The sequence below is a fragment of the Calcarisporiella thermophila genome, assembly GCF_041956535.1.
Source record: "Calcarisporiella thermophila strain CBS 279.70 unplaced genomic scaffold VTP21scaffold_2, whole genome shotgun sequence".
Classification (NCBI taxonomy): Eukaryota; Fungi; Calcarisporiellomycota; class Calcarisporiellomycetes; order Calcarisporiellales; family Calcarisporiellaceae; genus Calcarisporiella; species Calcarisporiella thermophila.
In genome coordinates, this window is record NW_027192192.1 from 1,050,352 (window position 1) to 1,069,441 (window position 19,090).

At 54.6% G+C, this 19,090-nt stretch overlaps 11 protein-coding genes across 11 annotated transcripts; 3 read left to right on the forward strand and 8 right to left on the reverse strand.

The window, feature by feature from the left end:
- Positions 1-39: 39 nt before the first annotated feature.
- On the reverse strand, positions 40-2,474 carry VTP21DRAFT_4543 (uncharacterized protein; the record flags this gene model as incomplete). The annotated part of the gene is made up of 4 exons (XM_069394966.1): positions 40-656; positions 757-1,009; positions 1,083-1,814; positions 1,968-2,474. The coding sequence occupies 4 exons, from the start codon at positions 2,472-2,474 to the stop codon at positions 40-42; spliced, it is 2,109 nt and encodes a 702-aa protein (XP_069256151.1).
- A 251-nt stretch (positions 2,475-2,725) lies between these two features.
- VTP21DRAFT_4544 (uncharacterized protein) lies at positions 2,726-3,040 on the forward strand (the record flags this gene model as incomplete). Its single annotated transcript, XM_069394967.1, has 1 exon — positions 2,726-3,040. The coding sequence occupies one exon, from the start codon at positions 2,726-2,728 to the stop codon at positions 3,038-3,040; it is 315 nt and encodes a 104-aa protein (XP_069256152.1).
- Positions 3,041-3,354: 314 nt separating this feature from the next.
- VTP21DRAFT_4545 (uncharacterized protein) lies at positions 3,355-4,343 on the reverse strand (the record flags this gene model as incomplete). The annotated part of the gene is made up of 5 exons (XM_069394968.1): positions 3,355-3,416; positions 3,493-3,687; positions 3,781-3,905; positions 3,975-4,079; positions 4,147-4,343. The coding sequence occupies 5 exons, from the start codon at positions 4,341-4,343 to the stop codon at positions 3,355-3,357; spliced, it is 684 nt and encodes a 227-aa protein (XP_069256153.1).
- A 757-nt stretch (positions 4,344-5,100) lies between these two features.
- On the reverse strand, positions 5,101-7,348 carry VTP21DRAFT_4546 (uncharacterized protein; the record flags this gene model as incomplete). Its single annotated transcript, XM_069394969.1, has 9 exons — positions 5,101-5,283; positions 5,380-5,599; positions 5,685-5,928; positions 6,007-6,081; positions 6,195-6,650; positions 6,737-6,796; positions 6,874-7,132; positions 7,206-7,230; positions 7,317-7,348. The coding sequence occupies 9 exons, from the start codon at positions 7,346-7,348 to the stop codon at positions 5,101-5,103; spliced, it is 1,554 nt and encodes a 517-aa protein (XP_069256154.1).
- A 367-nt stretch (positions 7,349-7,715) lies between these two features.
- VTP21DRAFT_4547 (uncharacterized protein) lies at positions 7,716-9,712 on the forward strand (the record flags this gene model as incomplete). The annotated part of the gene is made up of 3 exons (XM_069394970.1): positions 7,716-7,880; positions 8,668-8,725; positions 8,808-9,712. 3 exons carry the CDS (start codon positions 7,716-7,718, stop codon positions 9,710-9,712), a joined length of 1,128 nt encoding a protein of 375 aa, XP_069256155.1.
- A 205-nt stretch (positions 9,713-9,917) lies between these two features.
- VTP21DRAFT_4548 (uncharacterized protein) lies at positions 9,918-10,942 on the forward strand (the record flags this gene model as incomplete). Its single annotated transcript, XM_069394971.1, has 2 exons — positions 9,918-10,379; positions 10,454-10,942. 2 exons carry the CDS (start codon positions 9,918-9,920, stop codon positions 10,940-10,942), a joined length of 951 nt encoding a protein of 316 aa, XP_069256156.1.
- Positions 10,943-11,531: 589 nt separating this feature from the next.
- VTP21DRAFT_4549 (uncharacterized protein) lies at positions 11,532-12,044 on the reverse strand (the record flags this gene model as incomplete). Its single annotated transcript, XM_069394972.1, has 3 exons — positions 11,532-11,753; positions 11,856-11,881; positions 12,023-12,044. 3 exons carry the CDS (start codon positions 12,042-12,044, stop codon positions 11,532-11,534), a joined length of 270 nt encoding a protein of 89 aa, XP_069256157.1.
- Positions 12,045-12,582: 538 nt separating this feature from the next.
- VTP21DRAFT_4550 (uncharacterized protein) lies at positions 12,583-12,966 on the reverse strand (the record flags this gene model as incomplete). Its single annotated transcript, XM_069394974.1, has 1 exon — positions 12,583-12,966. One exon carries the CDS (start codon positions 12,964-12,966, stop codon positions 12,583-12,585), a length of 384 nt encoding a protein of 127 aa, XP_069256158.1.
- A 735-nt stretch (positions 12,967-13,701) lies between these two features.
- Positions 13,702-16,374, reverse strand: VTP21DRAFT_4551 (uncharacterized protein; the record flags this gene model as incomplete). Its single annotated transcript, XM_069394975.1, has 2 exons — positions 13,702-15,612; positions 15,682-16,374. The coding sequence occupies 2 exons, from the start codon at positions 16,372-16,374 to the stop codon at positions 13,702-13,704; spliced, it is 2,604 nt and encodes an 867-aa protein (XP_069256159.1).
- A 108-nt stretch (positions 16,375-16,482) lies between these two features.
- On the reverse strand, positions 16,483-17,287 carry VTP21DRAFT_4552 (uncharacterized protein; the record flags this gene model as incomplete). Its single annotated transcript, XM_069394976.1, has 3 exons — positions 16,483-16,620; positions 16,701-17,084; positions 17,162-17,287. 3 exons carry the CDS (start codon positions 17,285-17,287, stop codon positions 16,483-16,485), a joined length of 648 nt encoding a protein of 215 aa, XP_069256160.1.
- A 335-nt stretch (positions 17,288-17,622) lies between these two features.
- VTP21DRAFT_4553 (uncharacterized protein) lies at positions 17,623-19,078 on the reverse strand (the record flags this gene model as incomplete). Its single annotated transcript, XM_069394977.1, has 5 exons — positions 17,623-18,278; positions 18,343-18,415; positions 18,482-18,612; positions 18,686-18,740; positions 18,806-19,078. The coding sequence occupies 5 exons, from the start codon at positions 19,076-19,078 to the stop codon at positions 17,623-17,625; spliced, it is 1,188 nt and encodes a 395-aa protein (XP_069256161.1).
- Between the last annotated feature and the right edge of the window lie 12 nt (positions 19,079-19,090).

Genomic DNA, 19,090 nt, shown 5'->3' on the forward strand with positions numbered 1-19,090 from the left:
AACCGCGCCATCTCTCTGGGGGGGCTCTTCATTGCCTTCTTAACGGGGAACGGGTCGGAGCGGGGTCGCCGCCATGATTTTTCCCTCTGTCGACTTCTCCTCCAACCTCTCCCCTTCTCCTCCTCCTCCTCCTCCTCCCTCCTCTTCCTCCTCCTCCTCCAAGATCTCGAAACTCGTCGCTTGCGAGTCTGTGTAGGGAGTGGGCGGGAAACTCGGGCTGCCCTCGCTGGGGGATTCGGTGGAGGGGGTAGGGGGATGGTGGTTGCCCATTAGCTTCTCCCAGGAAGGCCCGGAGACGGGTTTGGACTCGGGTGGGATCTGGTGGAGGGACGAGGAGAGATCTTGGGTTTGGGCTCGTTGCCTCAACGAGGGCCGCTCCATGGTTCTCGCAGTGGGGCCAGCCGATACATGCGACGCACTCGCACTTCGCGGCTTCGTTGAGGTGGACCGCTCGGGGGAAGGGACGGGCGTTCTTAGCTCTCCCAACATGGCGGCCGCCTTTGGGTTCGCTTGAAGGCGGTTGATCTGGCTTCGATTCCGCAGGCGGTCGATCATGCGTGCCCACTGGTGCATCACCTCCTCATTCCGGCACATCAGGGTAAACCAATTGCTTCCCGAATCGAAGTCGCGATAAGTAATGTCCAGGAAAAAGCCATCTACAGGAGACAGGGGGAAGAGGGGGGGGGATTGAGTCTTCGTTAGTTTTCATTTCCTGGGGGGATCCAATCCCGAATCTTTCCACAGAAACACCCTTACCTCCTTTCTGCGGCTTCACCTCCATCAGCATGTCCAGCAACACCTTCAGTTTCAGCCGGAGACTAGGCCGCCGTTTGCGCGACTCCTTCTCCTTGAAAAGAAACAAGGCGCCATCGAACAGATAGGCCTTGAGTTCACGCGTCGCATTCTCTCCGCCGCTGATCAGCATGATGAAGCTGTCGGAACTCGTGCTAAACATCACGGTGAAATCCTCCGCAAGACGCAGCTTGCCATAGGACTCTAGGGCCATATCCTAAAAATGGGAGAGCTCGGGTAAGCTTCTTCTGGTCGTGGGGCCACAATTGCTCGTCAAACAGCAGGCTTACCCTCCAGTCCTCCACCCGCGACTTGAGATCATCCTCCAGCTCCTGGTTTTCAATGGCTCGTTTAGCCTCGTTGACCCGCTCTACCGCGCGCTTGATCGCCTCCAACCCCTGCACTTGCTCCTGATAATAGGGATGGTCCTGCTCGGTGTACTTGACCAGCTCGGCCATTAGAAGAGCGTATTTGCACACGCGTTGGACGGGTTTGATGAGGAGGCTGGGCAGCTCCAGCCCCGGCTCCACCCCCAACTCCGCCTCCTTCAACACGGTGGTGTATGCGAGCGCGGTTTCGTTCGCCGCGTCATAGTTGCTGCAATAGGTCTGGTAACAGCCAAAGCCTCCTTCCATGCGGATAAACAGTTCGCCGAAGCGCTGCTCCCTCGGGGGTTTGTCGGCGTTGGACTCTATTCCAACCAGAAAGCGGCGCTGGAAGTCGACGATCTCGTTCAGGTTGGAGAAGATTTGGAAAACCTTGTCCGGAGGCAGGATCTGGTGGGTTGAGAGTGCGTGCATATACCGCTGGAGGCGTTCGAGATCTTGGACGTAGCGAAGCTCCGTGGTGCGCAGCTCGACGATGACTTTCGACCGCGGGTCGGAGCCGGCAGCCGTAGAAGGGGTGGAGAGAGGAGTGTCGAGCTGTGCAGGGGCACGGGAGATGCCGAGCCCTACGAGGGGAGCGCGGATGACCCCGCTCTCCTGGAGTTTTTGGAGGACAACATTGAGGGTGTTTACGACCTGGATGTATAAAGACGAAACGTGGGTCAATCACTGGATATTGCAAATTCATGGAAAATAAAACAGGGAAAAAATGGAAACAGCATCAATCTGCAACCAGGGGAGGGGAGAGGGGGGAGGCGAGAGACAAAGCATTTCGAAAGCACCACTTGCCTTTACAAATCCATTGGTATCATCCTGGAATACGTCTCCGATTCGGAACAGCACTTCCTCCGGCAAACGAAGCTGGTCACGGCATGCAATTATGAAATGGTATACGCTTGCCTTTCTCGCATTGGTGTTGGAAAGTGCTCCGGAGCTCGAGTGATTCACCTTGAGCTTTTGCTTGATTCCGGGCAGCTCATTGAAGAGCATGCACAGGGAATCACCTATTCGGCAGAACTGCCACAGAATATGCAGAGGATCAGTATCGGAGGCCTCCTCATTGGCCTTGCGAAGATAGTCTGCCGCGGAGGGCAGCTGGGCGATGAGCTCCAGGGCCGTGCGACAGTCCTGATAGAGAGAAAGGCCGGTGGTGGAGCGATAGGCAATCACAGAGGGTTTAGCCGGGGGAGGGGGAGGGGGAGGGGTGGGGGAGGAGGGGCGCCGGGAGAGCGAGGCATAGTCTTGGGCGGGAGGGCGTGGCAGGAATGAGTTGGCAGTATGGACTATCGTGGTCATGTCAAAGGGATATGGAACACCACCCGACTCTGCTGTGAATCAACAATAGCTTAGTCCTAATTCTGTAAGCAAGGAGAGGGGAAGCGAGCTAGGGGTTGGGTATGCAATCCACGATCCGCAGCTTCCGTCTCGACAACAAATGGGCAACAAAGAGCTATAGGGCGGGCCTGGCAGGAAGAAAGGGGAAAAGAAGAAGAGCTGCTGAAAAAAGCACACTTTGAAGCAAAGGGGAGAAAGAACGATATCCCGAAATGGACCCACTCCCGATACGATCCCTTTCTGCTGGCCTTGGCCCCTCTCCGCTCACCCACTTCCTGCTTTCTTTATCGATTCCGTGCTCGCCTCGCTTGTTTGCTCACGGATTATTTAAGCTCAAGCTGGTCTCCGAAAAAAAATGGGGCTTGCGCAACCGGCACAAATCCACACGGATCGCGACGAGTCACGAAATGCCCAATATGGCTGAAAGCGCGAATCGAGCGGAGGCGGGGTGGGCCCAGATCCCCCGCCCCGTGACTGCGTCTCCTGCGAAGCGATCTTCCTTTCCAGTGCTCTGCTTAGTTTATTGACACCGCAAGCTCGATAGCGCTTGTGCGCTTCAAGCACATTACATCACAACTTGTCCTCGTGCCAAACGGAATGAGGAGGAGAAATTAAAGTATCACCCTGCTAGCCTCGCCTTCATTCCAAGCCTAAATGGTTGGCTTTGCAAAAGAAGAGGAACACATGTCAAAATCAGATAGCTACAGGTCATTGGGATCTGTCAAAGCCAAATCGGAAAAAAGTAAAATAAAGGCAAATAAATAGGATGACAGAAATGGGAGGGGGGAACCCGGGAGGAGGAGGGGGGGAGAAGAAGGAGGAAATGGCATAGAAATACATGCTATAGCACCACAATCAAGAGAAAGAGGATCAACGATAGTATCGCAATAGTATAGCATCCCCCTAATAATGATCCATTGGGAAGCAGAGATTGGTTACTTCAAGCAATGACTCCCGAGGGATTCTCTCACACACTTACAATTCTTCGAGGCCTGCTTCCCCACCTCGGCCAATCGGCGCTTGGCCCGCTTAAGCCTGCTATCTGTGCCGTCCACTGCACTATCCACGTCGTCCAGCAGCTCCATATGTGTATCCAGCTCATCCCCAATCAAAAGCCCAAGTTCTCGCTGCCGTCCCACTGCCGAGCTCAGGTGCTCCAGGTTTTCATCTTGGTCTAAAAGGATGGGAAAAATACCAACGGAAACACACGAGCGTCAATCCATGCCACCTCCCCTGGTGAGGGTAGAGCAATAAGCACAAAGGCTACCTTCCATGATACGTTGCTGAAGCTGTAAGAGCTGTCCACTTTCAAGATCGTCGGGCTCCACCACTTGATCTGCAAAATGGACCGTCCGCTTCGTAGATTTCGGGGGTTTTCCCAGTAATAATTCCCTAATGAAAAGGCGAGCCGAATCAGGCCAGGTGGAGAAATACTACAAAAATGACGGCCAATAGACTCACCTTGCGGTCGCGTCATTTCTATCCTGAGCCAAGGCCTCCACTTTCTCCACCTGCTGTGTCAAGTTAATAAGAGTGGTTTCCATCTCTTCCAAATCCTTCGCGTTTCTGCGTGAGAAAAAGAGCCGCGGATGAGTTAACATGGCGCAAGACAAATGGATATTTCCTCCCCTACCCTCCAGAGCTTTCTGCCTCTGATAGCTGTGCTTCCAGAGTGTGAATTCCCTCCCTCAATTGTTTCGTGTTCCTGCTAATCGTCTCATCGTGCGAATCAAAGGGAATATTCATGGAGCGACATCGATTCCGCTCCATCACCGTGACCAGGGTGGACTCGGCTAGGACGGAGAGTTTTGCTGCCAGCTTGGTGTCCATGGCGGAGGATAAGAATGGACGAGCAAGAGGTAATCCCAAGATATGAAAATGGAAAGCCCCACTGGCAGCCAAGATTTCTATTTTTTCTGGTGGTCAATTTCGGAACACAAGCCACGCCTCCACCCGCTCAACCGCTAATGCACCTTTCTTTACTCTAATTTCCACCAGTTTATTTGCCCACGAACCAGAGCCGCTACCTGGTCTTCGTTGGTTTAGAAGGGCACCTCCCCTATAAAATAGACGAGTGGGTAGAGAGAAGAGTGCCTAATGATGCATCGAAAACACGACACTCTATATAGGATTGAATTCACTCTGTGCTCACCAGCCCTTGCAGATCTGCAAATGCTTTATTTTATGCAGCTCATCCTGCTCTGTAAGAGACGTATCCTCTAGTGGAACTAGGGGATGCCTAGTTAATACAGTAAATATAGCCATCCAAAGTAGAGGATAGAGTCGTAAACATAGGTGCCAACGGGAGGGAACACAACACTGAAGCTTTATTTACACAGCCAAGAGGGAATTAAATTTTTAAAATAAAAAAGTTATCAAGAGAGAGTATATATTTACACCACCACTCACTGTCATAAATAGATGTTGGAAAAACTGACAACAAAGCATTTCTACACAATAAATAGCGGGGGCAGGAGGGGGAAGGGGAGGGGGGAGGGGGCGGGGGGGGAGGGGGCGGGGAATAGTCGCATCCACCGAAACAACGAATTAGTGTTTTACTAGCGAATAAGGCGGATAAACCTCTCCGTTAAAGCCGCAGGTCATCCGACATGCTGTCCGGCAGCACCCTGTTGATGGGCCGATCACTTAGCGGCGCTAAGTGTTGGACATGACGAATGGTCTCCGCCGCAGTGGCTGGGTGGTGGAGCCCAAGGTCGCCATCCTTGAGATCTCCTCCAAAGATTAAATCCATTTCTTCCAACGACTTCCCCTAGCAAAGACCAAAAAAGAAAAGAGGGGTGAGTGAGTATGGTATCCTCTTGAAAAGAAAAGACGGGATTCAAACCCCTTGAAGAGAGCCGCCTACCTTTGTCTCGGGGAGAAATAAGTACACGAAAAGCCCCATAGCGGCACAGCATATGGCAAAAATGGCGTACATGGCCCATTCCGAATTGACCATCAGCAGGGGCGAAAGTTGGCCAATGGCCCAGTTGGCGGCCCAGTTGGCCGCGGAGGTGACCGAGTTAGCCTTTCCACGGATACGCTGGGGGAAAATCTCGGCGGGAATCAGCCAGGTCACGGTGCTCCTTTAGTAGCAAAAGTAAAAGACAGGAAAAGAGTCAATTCCACCCTCTCCCTCCTCCCACGTTGAAACCCCACGAGAATGTTTACCAGCTATAGGCAAAGCTAGCCACAAATAGGTAAAGCATGATGATGGATGCATACTCGGAGGCGGGGGAATCGAGCAATAGGGTCGCTTCAGTATTCTCGGCGGGGGTATCTCTCAGCTCGGAGTGAGAGCCCAGCAGTCCACTGACGACGGCCATCGACACACACATGAGGAGAGCTCCAGAGATCAGAGTTGGGCGCCGGCCCCACCTATCCACCAAATAAAAGGTGGGGAGCGTGAACACGACTAGAGGGTTTCGATTAGTGGGTGAGTGGAATTTAAGCAAACGAGATTTCGGAAAGAGGCCCTCACGAGCCCACTTACTATTCACAATCCCGGAGATGCCAGTGGCGAAAAGGGCAAGCGAATCGGTCCTGAAGCCGATGTTTCGATAGATTTCTATGCAAAAGATATGAAGGGGATCAATGCCGGCGTCACCGCAGCGAAACCAGGCCTACTGGAGGCGGATCTTCCACTCATCCCTCCGGGTTTTCCAGAGCAAGGGGTCTTACCAGGGGCGAAGAACATCACGGAGTTGATTCCGGTCAGCTGCTGGAACACTTGCAGGCACACGCCCAGGACCATTCTCCTCCTCAAATTCTCGGGTCCTTTGCGGAACATGGTCCGATAACTATCGCTCACGTAGGTGTGTTCGAAGCGCACATTCTGCTTGATCTGTATGTACTCCTGGTTTGCCTCGGCGGCATTCGCCATCAACAGCCTCAGCACGCGCATCGCCTCCGCGTCCCTATTCTTATTCACGAGCCACCGCGGCGAGTCCGGAAGAAACATGGTGGCTATGGCGAGGAGAATGGCAGGAATGCACTGGATCGAGAGAGGAATGCGCCACTGCCGGTTGTCTGGAAGTTCGCTAAAAAAGTAATTGAGCCAGTAACTGAGCGAGATGCCGATGGTGATGGCGAGCTGATACAGGGTGACCACGCGGCCTCTGAGAATCCTAGGCGCAACTAAAAGAAAAAAAAAAGGAAAGGGGAAGTGACCGAAGTTGGAGGGGTATTTCGGCGCTGTACTCTGAAAGCAACGGAAAACCTACTCTCACTCTGGTATAGTGGAACAACGACCGAAAAAAGCCCCACCGACAGGCCGGATATAGCTATTAGAAAAAGGACGAGAGGTAGGAGGTTAGCAGCACGTCCCACAGATATCCAGAGTAGGGGCCACGAAAGGTACATCTCCCGGTGTATAACTGTGCAAAATCGGTAGCGCTAGCCTGCAATGCGCCACCCAGCAGGAACACCAACGCTCCGATGCAGAGGGAATATCGCCGCCCTATTCGGTCAACAAATAATGCGGTGAACAAAGCGCCCAGAAAGCAGCCCGCCATAAGGGAGGATACGATGGCGCCCTTGAAAGTGGGCCCACCAGGGAAGGTGGCCTTAAAGTGAGCCATGGTGAGGACTCCTGAGACCACCCCAATGTCATAGCCGAACTGAACAGGAATCAGGAGAGGATTAGCAAAAGTCCATGTCCTACAAATGTCCTCTGAGAAGAGGGAGCATTACCAGCAAACCTCCAATGGCCGCTACGCTGTTCCCGGGAGAGCAAATGAAAACAATGGTTAGTTATGATCACGACATTGGCCCATCCTGAAACAACTATCCTGCAAGACGCACCTGGACACCAAGTATATAGAGAAGCGGCTCATGTCTTGAGGAGGGGGGGGGGAGGGGGAGGTGAGGGCAGAATGGCAATTACCGATGGGAAAGGATATGAATGCGAGATATGCAATGGAATGTGAAGAGGTCCATCAAAATTCGATTTGTGCAGCGTCAACCGAATTCAATAAGGTTAATGTTTCTCTTTTTCTCTTTCAATACATTGTCTAGGATTTTCTTAGAAGTGAAAGAACAGGAGGAGGAAAAAAATAGGCAATTTGACGCATCCACCGTTAGAGGGACAAAAAATCTTTCGCCACATTACACGGCGAATAGACCTTGGTCATGCTGGAGCGGATTGCTAAGCTCGCAAACCAAGCTGCAGAAATTTTGTAAGAACTCTAATGGGTTCCCAAGATGGCTGACCCTCGCAACCGGAGGTCCGCAAAGCTGGAGCTGGATCCCTCTTCCCTTCCCTCCCCAAGGGGGTCGAGGATGGAGAGATTCAGACTGAAGCTTGCCAAAGACTCTGGTGCAAGGGGGCTGGGCAATACCTCCGGGCTGACCCCTCTAGGGAAACCCGTCCGCCAGCGCGAGTGAACCGGTTCCTGCTCGGAACTGGTTGGGAGAATTCCGCCTTCCCGATCTGTGTCTCGTTTGTTTGTATGTTTCAAAATTGAGATGGAGGATTTATTTACAGAAGAAGAGAAGTTTTGTGAATTGGGGCGTCACAGGCACACTTTTCCAAGTTTAGTCAATGGCTTTGTATGAGGTTGAGATGGTACGTCAGCGCGGGGGAGTGGGGGAGGGAGACTTTCAGAGAGTCTTACAGGCTGTCACTTGAGCCGCATCTGACGGCACCTAGATTTTCAAGTTGATGCACCAAGGCCGTTGGATAGTCCATGGTGGTCGTGTTCTGTGGAACTACTCTAGCCAAGGTAGAAACCTTGTTAAAGTGGTTTCAAGGTTTGGCGGGCTCGACACGGCTGAATTCTCCTCTTCACCAGGTTTAACATGGATGGCCCGCCTTTGCCGCATTCTTCGTGATTACGTTATGATGCAAGAGCGGTTTGTATTTGACAATGGAATTTACAAAAGGACTTTCTGTTCCCAATTCCTTTCCGCCCCGTGCAGCCTCCGCTTACAGCGCCATTTTGCGGCTGGCCGTATTCATGAATTTTAAAATGACGTGAACCTTAGCGGTTGCACACTTTTACGGAAATGTAGATGTCCAATTTTGTGCTTGGCCTCTTTGTGTGCGGATTCCTCTCTCAAAGGATAGGCCGCGCGATGTTGTCAAGCTCTCTGCGTTCTGGCCAAGGCTCAGATCAGTAGGACCTGTTCACCAACCTAAATTCGGGGCCAAAAGATTCGCGAATGTTTAGGATCTGTTCATTTGGGGATGCGCCTCTCCCTATTGAACTGGGGTATGGCTGGGCTGGGAAGATTTCCGCCCGGCCCAACCCCGCAGAGGATTTGCAAGACCGGTCTCCACTCTCTGCTCTACAGACGCCGTGAGGAGCCCGCCTCTTCAGAATAGCATAGGCCTTGAAAGGCGCCACCACCGTGGATGTGCTATGACGTTGCAAGGTCTGTTCCAAGGAGAGGTGTCTAGATGGGCCATCGTCTTCGGTGGTATTTCGGGGTTGGCCGCTCTCATTTTGCGTGTTGCAGTCTTCTTCCTCTTGGCGCCCATCCACGCGGGCAAAGGCCGCCCTCTCCCTGTGCGCAGGGTTTCCTTTGTTGCTGTGGTCGCAGCATGTCCGGCTTGGAAACGCCGTGAAGCCGGGCCGGCCAGGAGCAAAAGCGGCCGAAAGCTTGGGATCGGAAATGGCCTCGTTCGCGCCCCCTCCCTCCTCTCCCCCCATGCCCACGGAATCCTCCTTGGGCCCCCCGAGAGAGCGCGGGCTTTTCGGAGCATGCCCGAGCCACTGCCAGTGTTTTTTCGGCGGAATAGGCGAGGCCCAAATTGGGGTAGCCACGAGCACGGGGGCGCGGGAATCGACGGCCGAAGGCGGGAGGAGGAGGAGGCGGAGGAGGGGGAGACGAGGGGCGGAAAAACGAAGATGCACAAGAAGAACACGGCGATCCAAGGCGGCACCGTGGGCGCACAGCTGGAGGGAGCCCCGCTGGCGAAGGATGGGGGTTTCGGAACGTATTTATGCGGTGCAAGCCTTTCTCCGTCCCGGTTGCAGCTCTCATTCCATGTGCATGCGAGGCCGCATAAATGGTGCTTGCTCTGTGCCTTCGCAAGCAGAGTTTGTACCCAGAGCTTGAGCTTCGGCGTAGCGGGGGCCCAGGGATTTCGGGCCAGAGCGATCATTGGGCGAGGCGCGGAGGGCCGCGCAAGAGCCAAAACAACAAAGCACGGCAGGGCAAACAAGATGGGCAAAACAAAACACGCAAACAAATAAACACCGGCGAACCTTAGCGCGGCCGCGCCTTGTCATTCGCGGGAGCGCGGATTCTTTTTGCCACTGCACCCCGAAGCGCGCCCGTTATTGCGCACCCAAGTATCTGGCTCGCAGCCCATGCACCCTCTTACATAAATCTCGTCCACAATCCGGTTCTTTCAAGTTCAAGCTGCCTCGGGCCCGCGCCTATATATATTCCAGCACTATGGGATCCCTCCTCAGCTCCACACCCTTCTCCCCGCCCCCTTCTTCCTCTTCTTCTCCCGCCAACCCGGCCGCCCATACCCCCCCCCCCCAGCTTCTGGGCAAATGTCCGACTGAGCCTTGCCTGCTGCAGATAGAGCCCCTCCTTCTCTCTATCTCCTCGATCCCCTGTTGCTCTCGCACTCTCTGCCCCTGCTATTGTGTTCTCTCCAGCCTCTTCCACGGCTGTCTTCTTGTCTCGTGCTTAATTCTGTATTTATTCTCTTGCTCTCTCCTCGCCGTGTTCCCCTCTCCAGCCTCCCCCTGCCCTCCCCCCTCACAAGCTATGGATCTTCGCAGCATCCTCAATTCCTCCGAAGAACAACCCGCCGTCGATGCCCGCCCCTATGTCTGCAACGCGGAGGGATGCACGCGCAGCTTCTCCCGACGGTCGGACCTTGTTCGCCACAACCGCATTCACACGGTAAGTCGGAGCAGCCCGCTCCTTTCTAATTGGGTTCTGCAGAATGGAACACAGACTAACTCTGTGCTTTGCAGGGCGAGCGACCCTACCGGTGTGAGTGGCCCAACTGTGGCAAGCAGTTTATTCAGCGCAGCGCCCTGACCGTACACCTGCGGACGCACACGGGCGAGCGGCCCCACGCCTGCGAGTGGCAAGGATGCGGCCGCGCGTTTTCCGACTCCTCGTCGCTGGCTCGCCACCGTCGCATCCACACCGGCAAGCGCCCCTACGCTTGCCTGTATCCCAACTGTAACAAAAGCTTCACGCGCCGCACAACCCTGACGCGCCACCAGCGGTGCCATGAGCCGCAGTGGCAGGGGAGAAGGCGCAGCTCCGACGCGGAGTCGGTTTCGTCCGCCGTCTCGTCCGAGCCCCCCTCCCCAAGGGACCCGCAGTTTGCCGTGGCCGTGCTCGAAGAGTGCAGGCTGGAGTCCTCGCCGGAGGAGCTCCCCCGGGGCCCGGCCATCCTCTCGCAGACCAACTTGGGCTGGTATCCACTGCATGGCAACGGGTATTGCTTTTAGGGTGGAGAGCGTGTTTTTATTTCTCTTTTTTTTTTTCTGTGTAAATAATCCCCCATTCATCTCTATATCCATTACTCGTTTCTTGTAATGAATATAGTTTGCTTTTTCTTCTTCTTCTTTTCTTCTTCCACCCAGGCCTTTGTTTCGTAGTATTATTGGTTTGACTCGTTACCCAAGTTTGTTGTGAGTTTGGTCACTTTCTTTTTTTATGCTAGTATGTTATCCTATTGAATCTAATACCCCCTCTCAATCCCACCTTGTTTCTCAATCATCTTAATGGCTTGCATTGATTCTCACCAGGCTTTGAGAAAATTCAATAAAGTATACCACCTTTGTCTAAGTACTTTGCATGCGTGCTTCTTTTTTTACTTGTCAAATGCTATGGAGGATAAGATTTACTCACTCGCCCCCCTCCCCCCCTATCCCACTCCATTCTGTGCCATATCCTTATTGAGGTTTAGCGAGGAAGACGGTGGGTTTGAGTTTATGGAGAAGAGAAAAGACTGCAGCCACCTACATGCACGGATTGTTTATTCGTATTCAACATTCAAGCCATCCTAACCATACAAGAATACAGCCCCCCACTCGTTTAGTGCTTATCGCCCATCCCGAGGGCATCCTTGGCCTTGTCCATGATGCCTTTGCCCTGGTCATGCGTCTGATCGTGGGCTCCTCGACCGGTGTCGGCGACCTGCTGGCCCGTGCTCTTTTGCGAGTCGGGCACGATGCGGGAGGCCAGGCGGTCCGCACCGCCGCTGATGTTCTCCGACGCACGCTCCGTGGTGGATTTTTGACTGTCGGGTTTCACGGCCTAAGCTCCGGGTGGAAGGAAGGGAGAGAACGAGGGAGAAGGGGGGAGAGATGAGAGGCGTGAATCTTTGCGCGGTCACAAAAAAATTCGTGGAATCATTACCTCCTTGGCACGAGTAGTAAAGTCCTCTAAAAGAGGGAAGAGAAAAACGAAAATGCGGGTTGTTAATAAACTGCACATCTTCTACTCTACCTCGCCCATGGGTGCCCCCCTCTCCTCTCCTTGCACCCCTTGGGGCGGGAGGCGGGTAGAGGAAACACGTTACTTACTTCGTCCAGTATCTGCGCACATATTAATTGAATTCTTTGTTGTTATTGCTCGACGATGCTTATCTCCAGATCGGGGAGGAAGTTGCGGATCTTTTATAGAGGCCTCAAGGGCGTATTGGGTTGACTTTTTCGCCAGGAAAGGGTCGCCACGGCGTAAGGTTGCGAAATGCCTCGAGAATCATTCCTATTCCTTTGACGCTTGCATATATTAGGAAATCGCCCGATTTGGACAAATCTCCCCGGATGCCTAACTCCTTCCTCTGCCATCCTCCCCACTGGGCGGAAAGGGCATGAGCCCTTGGAAGCCACGCCCATCACAGAGGTGATCTTATCACAGAATTTCCGTCGCCACACGATATGGCTCCTCTTACCAAGGAGCATATTAAAGAATGGGTCGAAGTCGGTAATCTTCCTATTACCCTTTGCACATCCCTTATCTCTCAGAGGAAAAACTCGATATAATATCGGAAAACGAGACTTTATTTCATTTTTTCTTCCTTGTTTATTCTGTGCAATGCTTATATATACACCTAGCTCATGGCTCGTGTCCATCTCCTCCCCTAATAGCCCGACTTGGGCCCCCCCCCGCCCCCTAATCGTCCTTGGACTTCTTTCGAGTCTTGGACCATGTCTCGTGAATCCCATCCCTGGAGCGTATCCGCAGCATGGATGCTCTCCTCCCTCCCCTCTAACCCAAACCGACCCACTTCCTCTGCTTGCTCTTCCCTCGAGAGCTGGCCCGAGCGCTCGCGTGGTGCGTCGCCTTTCAGTGCATACATGCCCGCCTGAGGGTTGACATGCTTATTGCCTTCGACGCGCTTTTGCGACTTTGAGGCCGGGTTTTGCAGGGTTTGCGCGTCCTGCAGCGCCTGAGCGTGGTACTGTCCGCTCGAGGGGGCATTTCCGCGCGGCTCCGTAGAGGTGCTGAACTGGTTCGAGGACATAGCTTAAGAAGGCTGCTTTCAAGGCGGTGGTGAATAAAGGTCGTCAGAATAATGAGCTTTGACTAGGGAAACAACAGAGCGATAGGAGTGAGGAGGGGTCGCCTTTCTTAAAAATGTCGCAGCGGGCGTCAGAGGGGGAGGAACAAACTGGGAGGATTTGTTTCGAGAATGCCAAATTGGGTAAAGTTTCCATACTAGAATGAGAAAAGCCTGATGGGTCTCTTTTCTAGCTCGGTTGGGAAAACAAGTTTTTATCACCAACCCTGCCGAGGGGAAGAGGGAAGAAGAACATCAGGCAGGGATGGGCCCCTTTCCACTCTCATTGTCTTGCCGAGAGCGATGTGCGATAAGACTAGGGAAATTTTATTTCTTCGCTCCTATTTTTTTTTTTAAACTTTATACATAAGAACAGCGTATTGGACATATAACAATACTATACGAGAATAAAAATAAATCAAAAAAGGGGGGGGGGGGCTTCCGGATTGTTATATGAGGGCGAGGGGGGGAAGAAGAACGAAGGAAAACTTAGCTCACAGACATTTGACAGCTAGAACACACTTCAAGAAGGAGAGCGCAGAAATACAGGCGAAAGAAGCGAAGCGAAGAAACATGGATATACAATCAGCATAATGGAGGGGGAAAAAAAACTTATAACAACGAGGCGCATATAGGAGGGGCAAGGAAATGATGGGGCGGACATTTCATTAACGCTGAGAAGCGGGCCGAGCACCAGCACTACAGCTCGCTTTCAAGGGCCCGCATCACCTCGTCCATCCTCTCGTCCACGCTCATGGCGGCCTGCATTCGGGCCATTTCCTCAAGCAACCCGTGCAACGAGAACTCGTTCGCATAATACACGGACGTCGACCCGCGACGTAGGCGTTGCGGACTACGCATGGGCACGGGCGGCCTTTCGCTCGTTTCGACGTCTCCTTCTCCCTCTGCTTGCTTCTGCATCTCTATCTGAGCGCGGCGGGTCAAATTCTCAATCAGGGTGAGCACCGCTCTGCTCTCCTCCTCAGCCGGGTCACTCTCGTCGTGCCCCAGGGAGCCGTGAGGGGGGAGCAGGTTGAAGTTCAGCTCCCCACTGAGAGGGTCGGCGTCAGGGCCGATCGTGTTCCACACCACACGGCCATCGCTCAACTCCACCACCTCCACCCCCTCAAAATCAAAGCTGCCCTCCTCTAGTTCAGGCGGCTGCTCCTCCTCGTGCTCCGGCTCCTCCTCATCCATGCTCGCTTCGTCCTCTTGGTACAGATCGTAAATGCTTGCTCCGTAGCAACTGACGACTCGATCCTCCACCCCTTCTCTCGCTTGCAGGCTGTCCACTCGGACCTGCTGCTCCACATCCCCCATCTCCTCCTCTTTCTCCGCCACTTCTGCGTGGCTCCACGCCTCCACTTCCTCCTTCTTCTTCTCCTCCTCTTCCTCTTCCTCTTCCTCCCCCTCTTCTCCTCCATTCGCCACCACCAACCTACCGCCTCCATCCCCTCCATAGATTTCGGTTGTCGCCGACACCACATTAGGCGAGACACCCTCCCCAACACTGGCCGTCTTATCGTCCGGACGCATGACCAGGTGCCTCCACCCGGCCACAATCCGGCGAAGGGAACTTTGCCGCAACGAGAATCGAGACGGTTTTTTGGTGATCGGCTGCTTGTTCGAGGTGGGGGTCCCGGGAGAGGTGGAGGGCAGCACAGGGGATCGCGTGAGGATGATGGTTTTACGGACGACGGAAGGTTTTCGGTCGTGCGACCGCAGAGGGCCCCATTTTGCTGGGGACATCGTGGCAGGGCCACGGGGGGAGGTGGGGGGAGTGAGCGAGGGTGGGTCCATCGTCTCTGGCTGAGTCTTGAGTTCGAGGGGAGGAGCCACTGGCTTCTTAGGATGCTCCGAGGACGCCCCATCGCCGCGCTCTGAGCGAGTCGACCTCTGGGTCTCCGAACGCCTCAGCGAGACAGGGTTGGACAGGTTGGAAGCGGTGGAGTCCCCACGGAACAGGCGCGCCTTGCGGCGGTCGATGTTCTCCGTTGGGCTCGTCGGGAGCCGGGTGCTTCGGGAAGAGGGCGGGGGTGACAATGGCGGAGACATGGGGCGATGCTGCCGGAGCGCTTCGCACGACGCTGACTTGCCCACTCCCCGGAACGAAAAACCAGGGTCCCGCGTGGGCGAGGTTGGGGTTTTGAGGGAGGAGGGCTCGCCCTCCACCACGCTTGCATACACATAATCGGACTGTCGGTGCCATTGGCGTTTCCCCGACATCCACCGGCTAAACAGCCCCTTCTCCTCGCCGCCCTCCATCTCCTCACTCGACCGCGACGAAATGCTGTGCACCAGGCTGCGTTTAAAGCGGCGCAGTTGGCGCTGGATTTCGCCCTGGCTCTTGGGAGTCTGCGGCTTGGGAGCGCGCCAGAGGCTATCGTCCTCCGGGCAGATGGGGACGGTGGGGATGTTGCAGGAGGTGGAGAGAAGGAGGGGGGCCGAGATGTCCTTTGGGCGGATGCGCTTGGCCTTGCTGTTTCGGCGGGGCAGGCGGTGTGTTTGCGGTTGTAGCTCTTGGAACTGTTGGAGCTTTTGCTGCGCGAGTTGGTGCTTCACGATCTGCTCCTGCCACCGTTGATACGAGAGAACTTCCTTCCTCTGTTCCTAGATGGGGAAGAATCGGCACATGGTTATAGCGACTGAGAGAAATTAGGCCACATTGGCATCACTTACCCGATCGATTGGATCGAGATCACTCGGGGATCCTCCAAGTGCATTCTCCTCGCTGTCACCGGAGTACCCTTCCTCTTCGAACTTGCCCCGCTCCCCCGCGCGGTGGTACAGCTGATTCTGGGCCATCTGCAGGAGCCGGGCCTGAAGGGCGATATCGGCATGGCCCGTCGCCTCCAGAGCCGTCGAAAAGTTGTCGTGGTGGGGCCCGCCTCCGACTTCGGACGGATGGTAGCCGGGGAAAGCGCCCTTCCCGTAGCCAGGGGGAGAGTGCGACGTGGGCGTGGTGACGGAGCTGTGCGAGGAGGACGAGGACGTTGTGCTGTTGAAGGAGGTGGCTGAGGACGAGTTGTATCTCGACAGGGTCGTGATCTTGGGCGGGTATTCGATCGATGGATGCTTCGCCTTCGGCTCCTCGTCGAGCACTTGCTTCCACTCCTCGTCTCGGAGGATTGAGAATCGATCCTGCAGCGCAGGCAGGAGAGGCGAGGGTGCTTCCGAGAATGCGAACTGCTCCTTGGTCGGCGAGACTTGCGCTTCGATAAGGGCACGCTGCGCTCGGCGGGAGATGGCCTCCAGCTCCTCCTTGGGCAGTCGCTTGGGCGGCTTGCGAGAAACCCGGACGGAGGAGCGGTGGATGGGGGCGTCGGCCCTGGGGGGGACCGAGTGGGTCGAGGACTGGATGGCGGCCATCATGCGGAAAGTGAAATCAGGATTGGTTCAGACTGAGGATCACACCCCTTGATATATGGTTCGGAATAAGCGCGAGGGCAAAACCAGCTGCCGGATATAGGGCGAGAAGATTCAAGCCAGCGAGAGGAGAGGAGCCAGCCCCTTCACCACTCGAGATGGTACCGAAATGACAGGGATGGCGCGAGGCCCGGGAAGAAGCGGGAGATGGAGAGATGGCTGCGGAATGCGCACCAGGCGGCAAGATTCACGCTAACGCGCTAGTAACCCTCGGGGGGAGTAGGCGAATTCCTCCGGTATCTTGGTTCCCTTGCTTGAGCCGTTCAACGGACCGCAGGGAAGGGCGAGAGAGGAGATTCACAGGGCGCTCGAAGGTTGCGAACCAGAAGGATCAGAGAGAGAATGGAAAAAAACCTGGACGCTGCGAGGGGCGGCCACAGGCTATCGGTTGAGGAAATCCAATATTTCCCAAACTTTGTGCGATGTGCCTCTGCCACGCGAGACTTCATTGGCCTGTGATTTAAACTCATAATTGCTTTAAACAATCTGTTGCTGTGCGCCAGATGCACGACGGCGCTCGCGTCTGTTCGCCCTTGGTCCCCGCCCTCTCTCCGTGCGTTTCCCCGCCTCTCCTTGCTGCGCTCGCGTCGTCCCTCTGCGTCGCCGTGCTTTTGAGAGAGCGAGTCCACGGTGGAGCCCGCCGGGCTGCTCTTGGCCTGCCCAGAGCTGGGTTACACTGCTTCACCCATTTTTTCTGTTCCGGAAAACAGAAACCTTTTGCGTGCCTTCAGACGATCTGAATGGCCCCCGGCATCAATGAGAGGGAGAGAAAAACTTCGCGACGGAAAACCTCTCCAAAGGCGTCGAGGGTGAGTTTATAACCAATATCAGGTTCCAACGAGAAAAAAAAAAGGTACATGTTGTAAATGTAGCAAACGGGCTATTCAGTCGAGAGAAGGAAACAAAGCATCGTGGGGAATGATGTAGAGGAGGAGAGAGGTACATAGAAAATAATATATAATTGTATATATATATATATTTGAATACAGGGCAACACATGATATAAATGAAGAAAAATTAACCAGAAAGGGGGGAAAGGGGGGGGGGGGGAAATATGGTTTAAATACGGGAAATTCGTTTGGAAAAGAAATGCAAAACGACGGGGAAAAAAAAAAGATGTTTTGGAATAGGAAATAAACCAAATGCAATATCTTGCTCCCTTTTTTTTTCCTTACACACCTTCATCAGTTTGCATCAAACCACGTGCTCTTCCCGACCCTCCTCCTCTTGCTCCACCCGGATCACCTCCACTATGGGCTCCTTGATATCGGAGGAGGGCATCGCCTGGTGCTCCTCGTGCGGGGGAGGGGGAGTCGAGGGGAGCGAGGGGTCGGGGATGGCGGTGGGCGAGGAGTAGCTGTAGACTTGATCCTCTTGGGCTTGGATCCGGTGGGACTCGGTGGTGCCCGGTATTGATATGGCCTCTGCAACTCCAATGACGGAGGTTGTTGTTGTAGCTACTGCTGCTGCCGCCGCCGCCACCGCCGCCGCCGAGTCATCCTCCGCCACGGGACTCTGAACCAATGGGGGACTCTCGCGCGGAGTGGGTGGGGTTTGCTGTTCGACCTGGCCTTGGTGCTCGCGTTGCTCCATTTCAAGTAGGCTCAGGCGTATGGCCTCCATCACCATCAGCTCTTCCAAATCGACTCCCGCGTTGCGCATGGCAGAAAGATACCTCGAGTCGGCAGCGGCCGAAGAGTTGGAGCGGGAGGTACGGCGGTCGGAATGGCCGGCGCGTAGGCTGACAACGTGCAGAGGACTGGTATGGGAGGACGCGGATCCGCTTCGGGAGCGAGAGCCGCGGGATGTGCGGTTGAAGAGGTGCTCGTGGGTCTCAGGCCGAATTTGATCTAGAGTCGAGCCGTCATTAAGCAATGCAAGGTAAGGCGCCAGGGAGGAGTGCTAGGGACATACCTGTCGTGATGACTTCCGGGCTCGCGGGATCTACACTTTTCCACTTGCCATCGCATGCCTTCAAGACCGACTTCTAGTGCCGAGCGGAGTAAAAGCGGATGAGTAAGCAGCGGAAAGATGGGAGGCAAACTACACTTACTCCTGATTGATATGCTTGGACGAGGGCGGGCAAGTCGGGGGATTGATAGCACACCCCGAAATTCTCCACCACACAGAATGGGCAAGAGGCCGGCGATCCATCTTGGCCGCGCTTAATTTGCACAAAGCATTCTGCATTATGAAAAACAGAGCTAGGAATTAGAGGAATATGCAATGCGGGGCATCGCCTCCGATGATCCATTACCAGTACAGATGGGCTGGCCACAACACCGCGATTTGTTCAAATTGGGCGGGTAATACTACAAAGAAGCAAGTGCCATGTGAGAGGCTGGCCGGGGGTCGAGAATTCGAATGCAGCATTTACCAAGAAGCATATAGGGCATTCTACCGCCTCCTTATACAGCACCCGTTCCATTAGCTCCGGAAACCGGCTCCGGCAGTCCTTGTGTAGATCGGCACGCTCTAATTGCTCGAGGTCGGGCAGGCCTTTGTAGAAGGGGGCAAGGCGCCGCTCTTGAATGAGCTTGCGCACAACCCGGTAGTCGTAGGTGGGAGGCCCCGGGTAGACCCCGTGCGGAAAGAGAGAGCCCCCATCGATGAGCTTATCGGATTTCTCTCGTCCTAGCGATTGGCCCATGCTTGCAGTGGT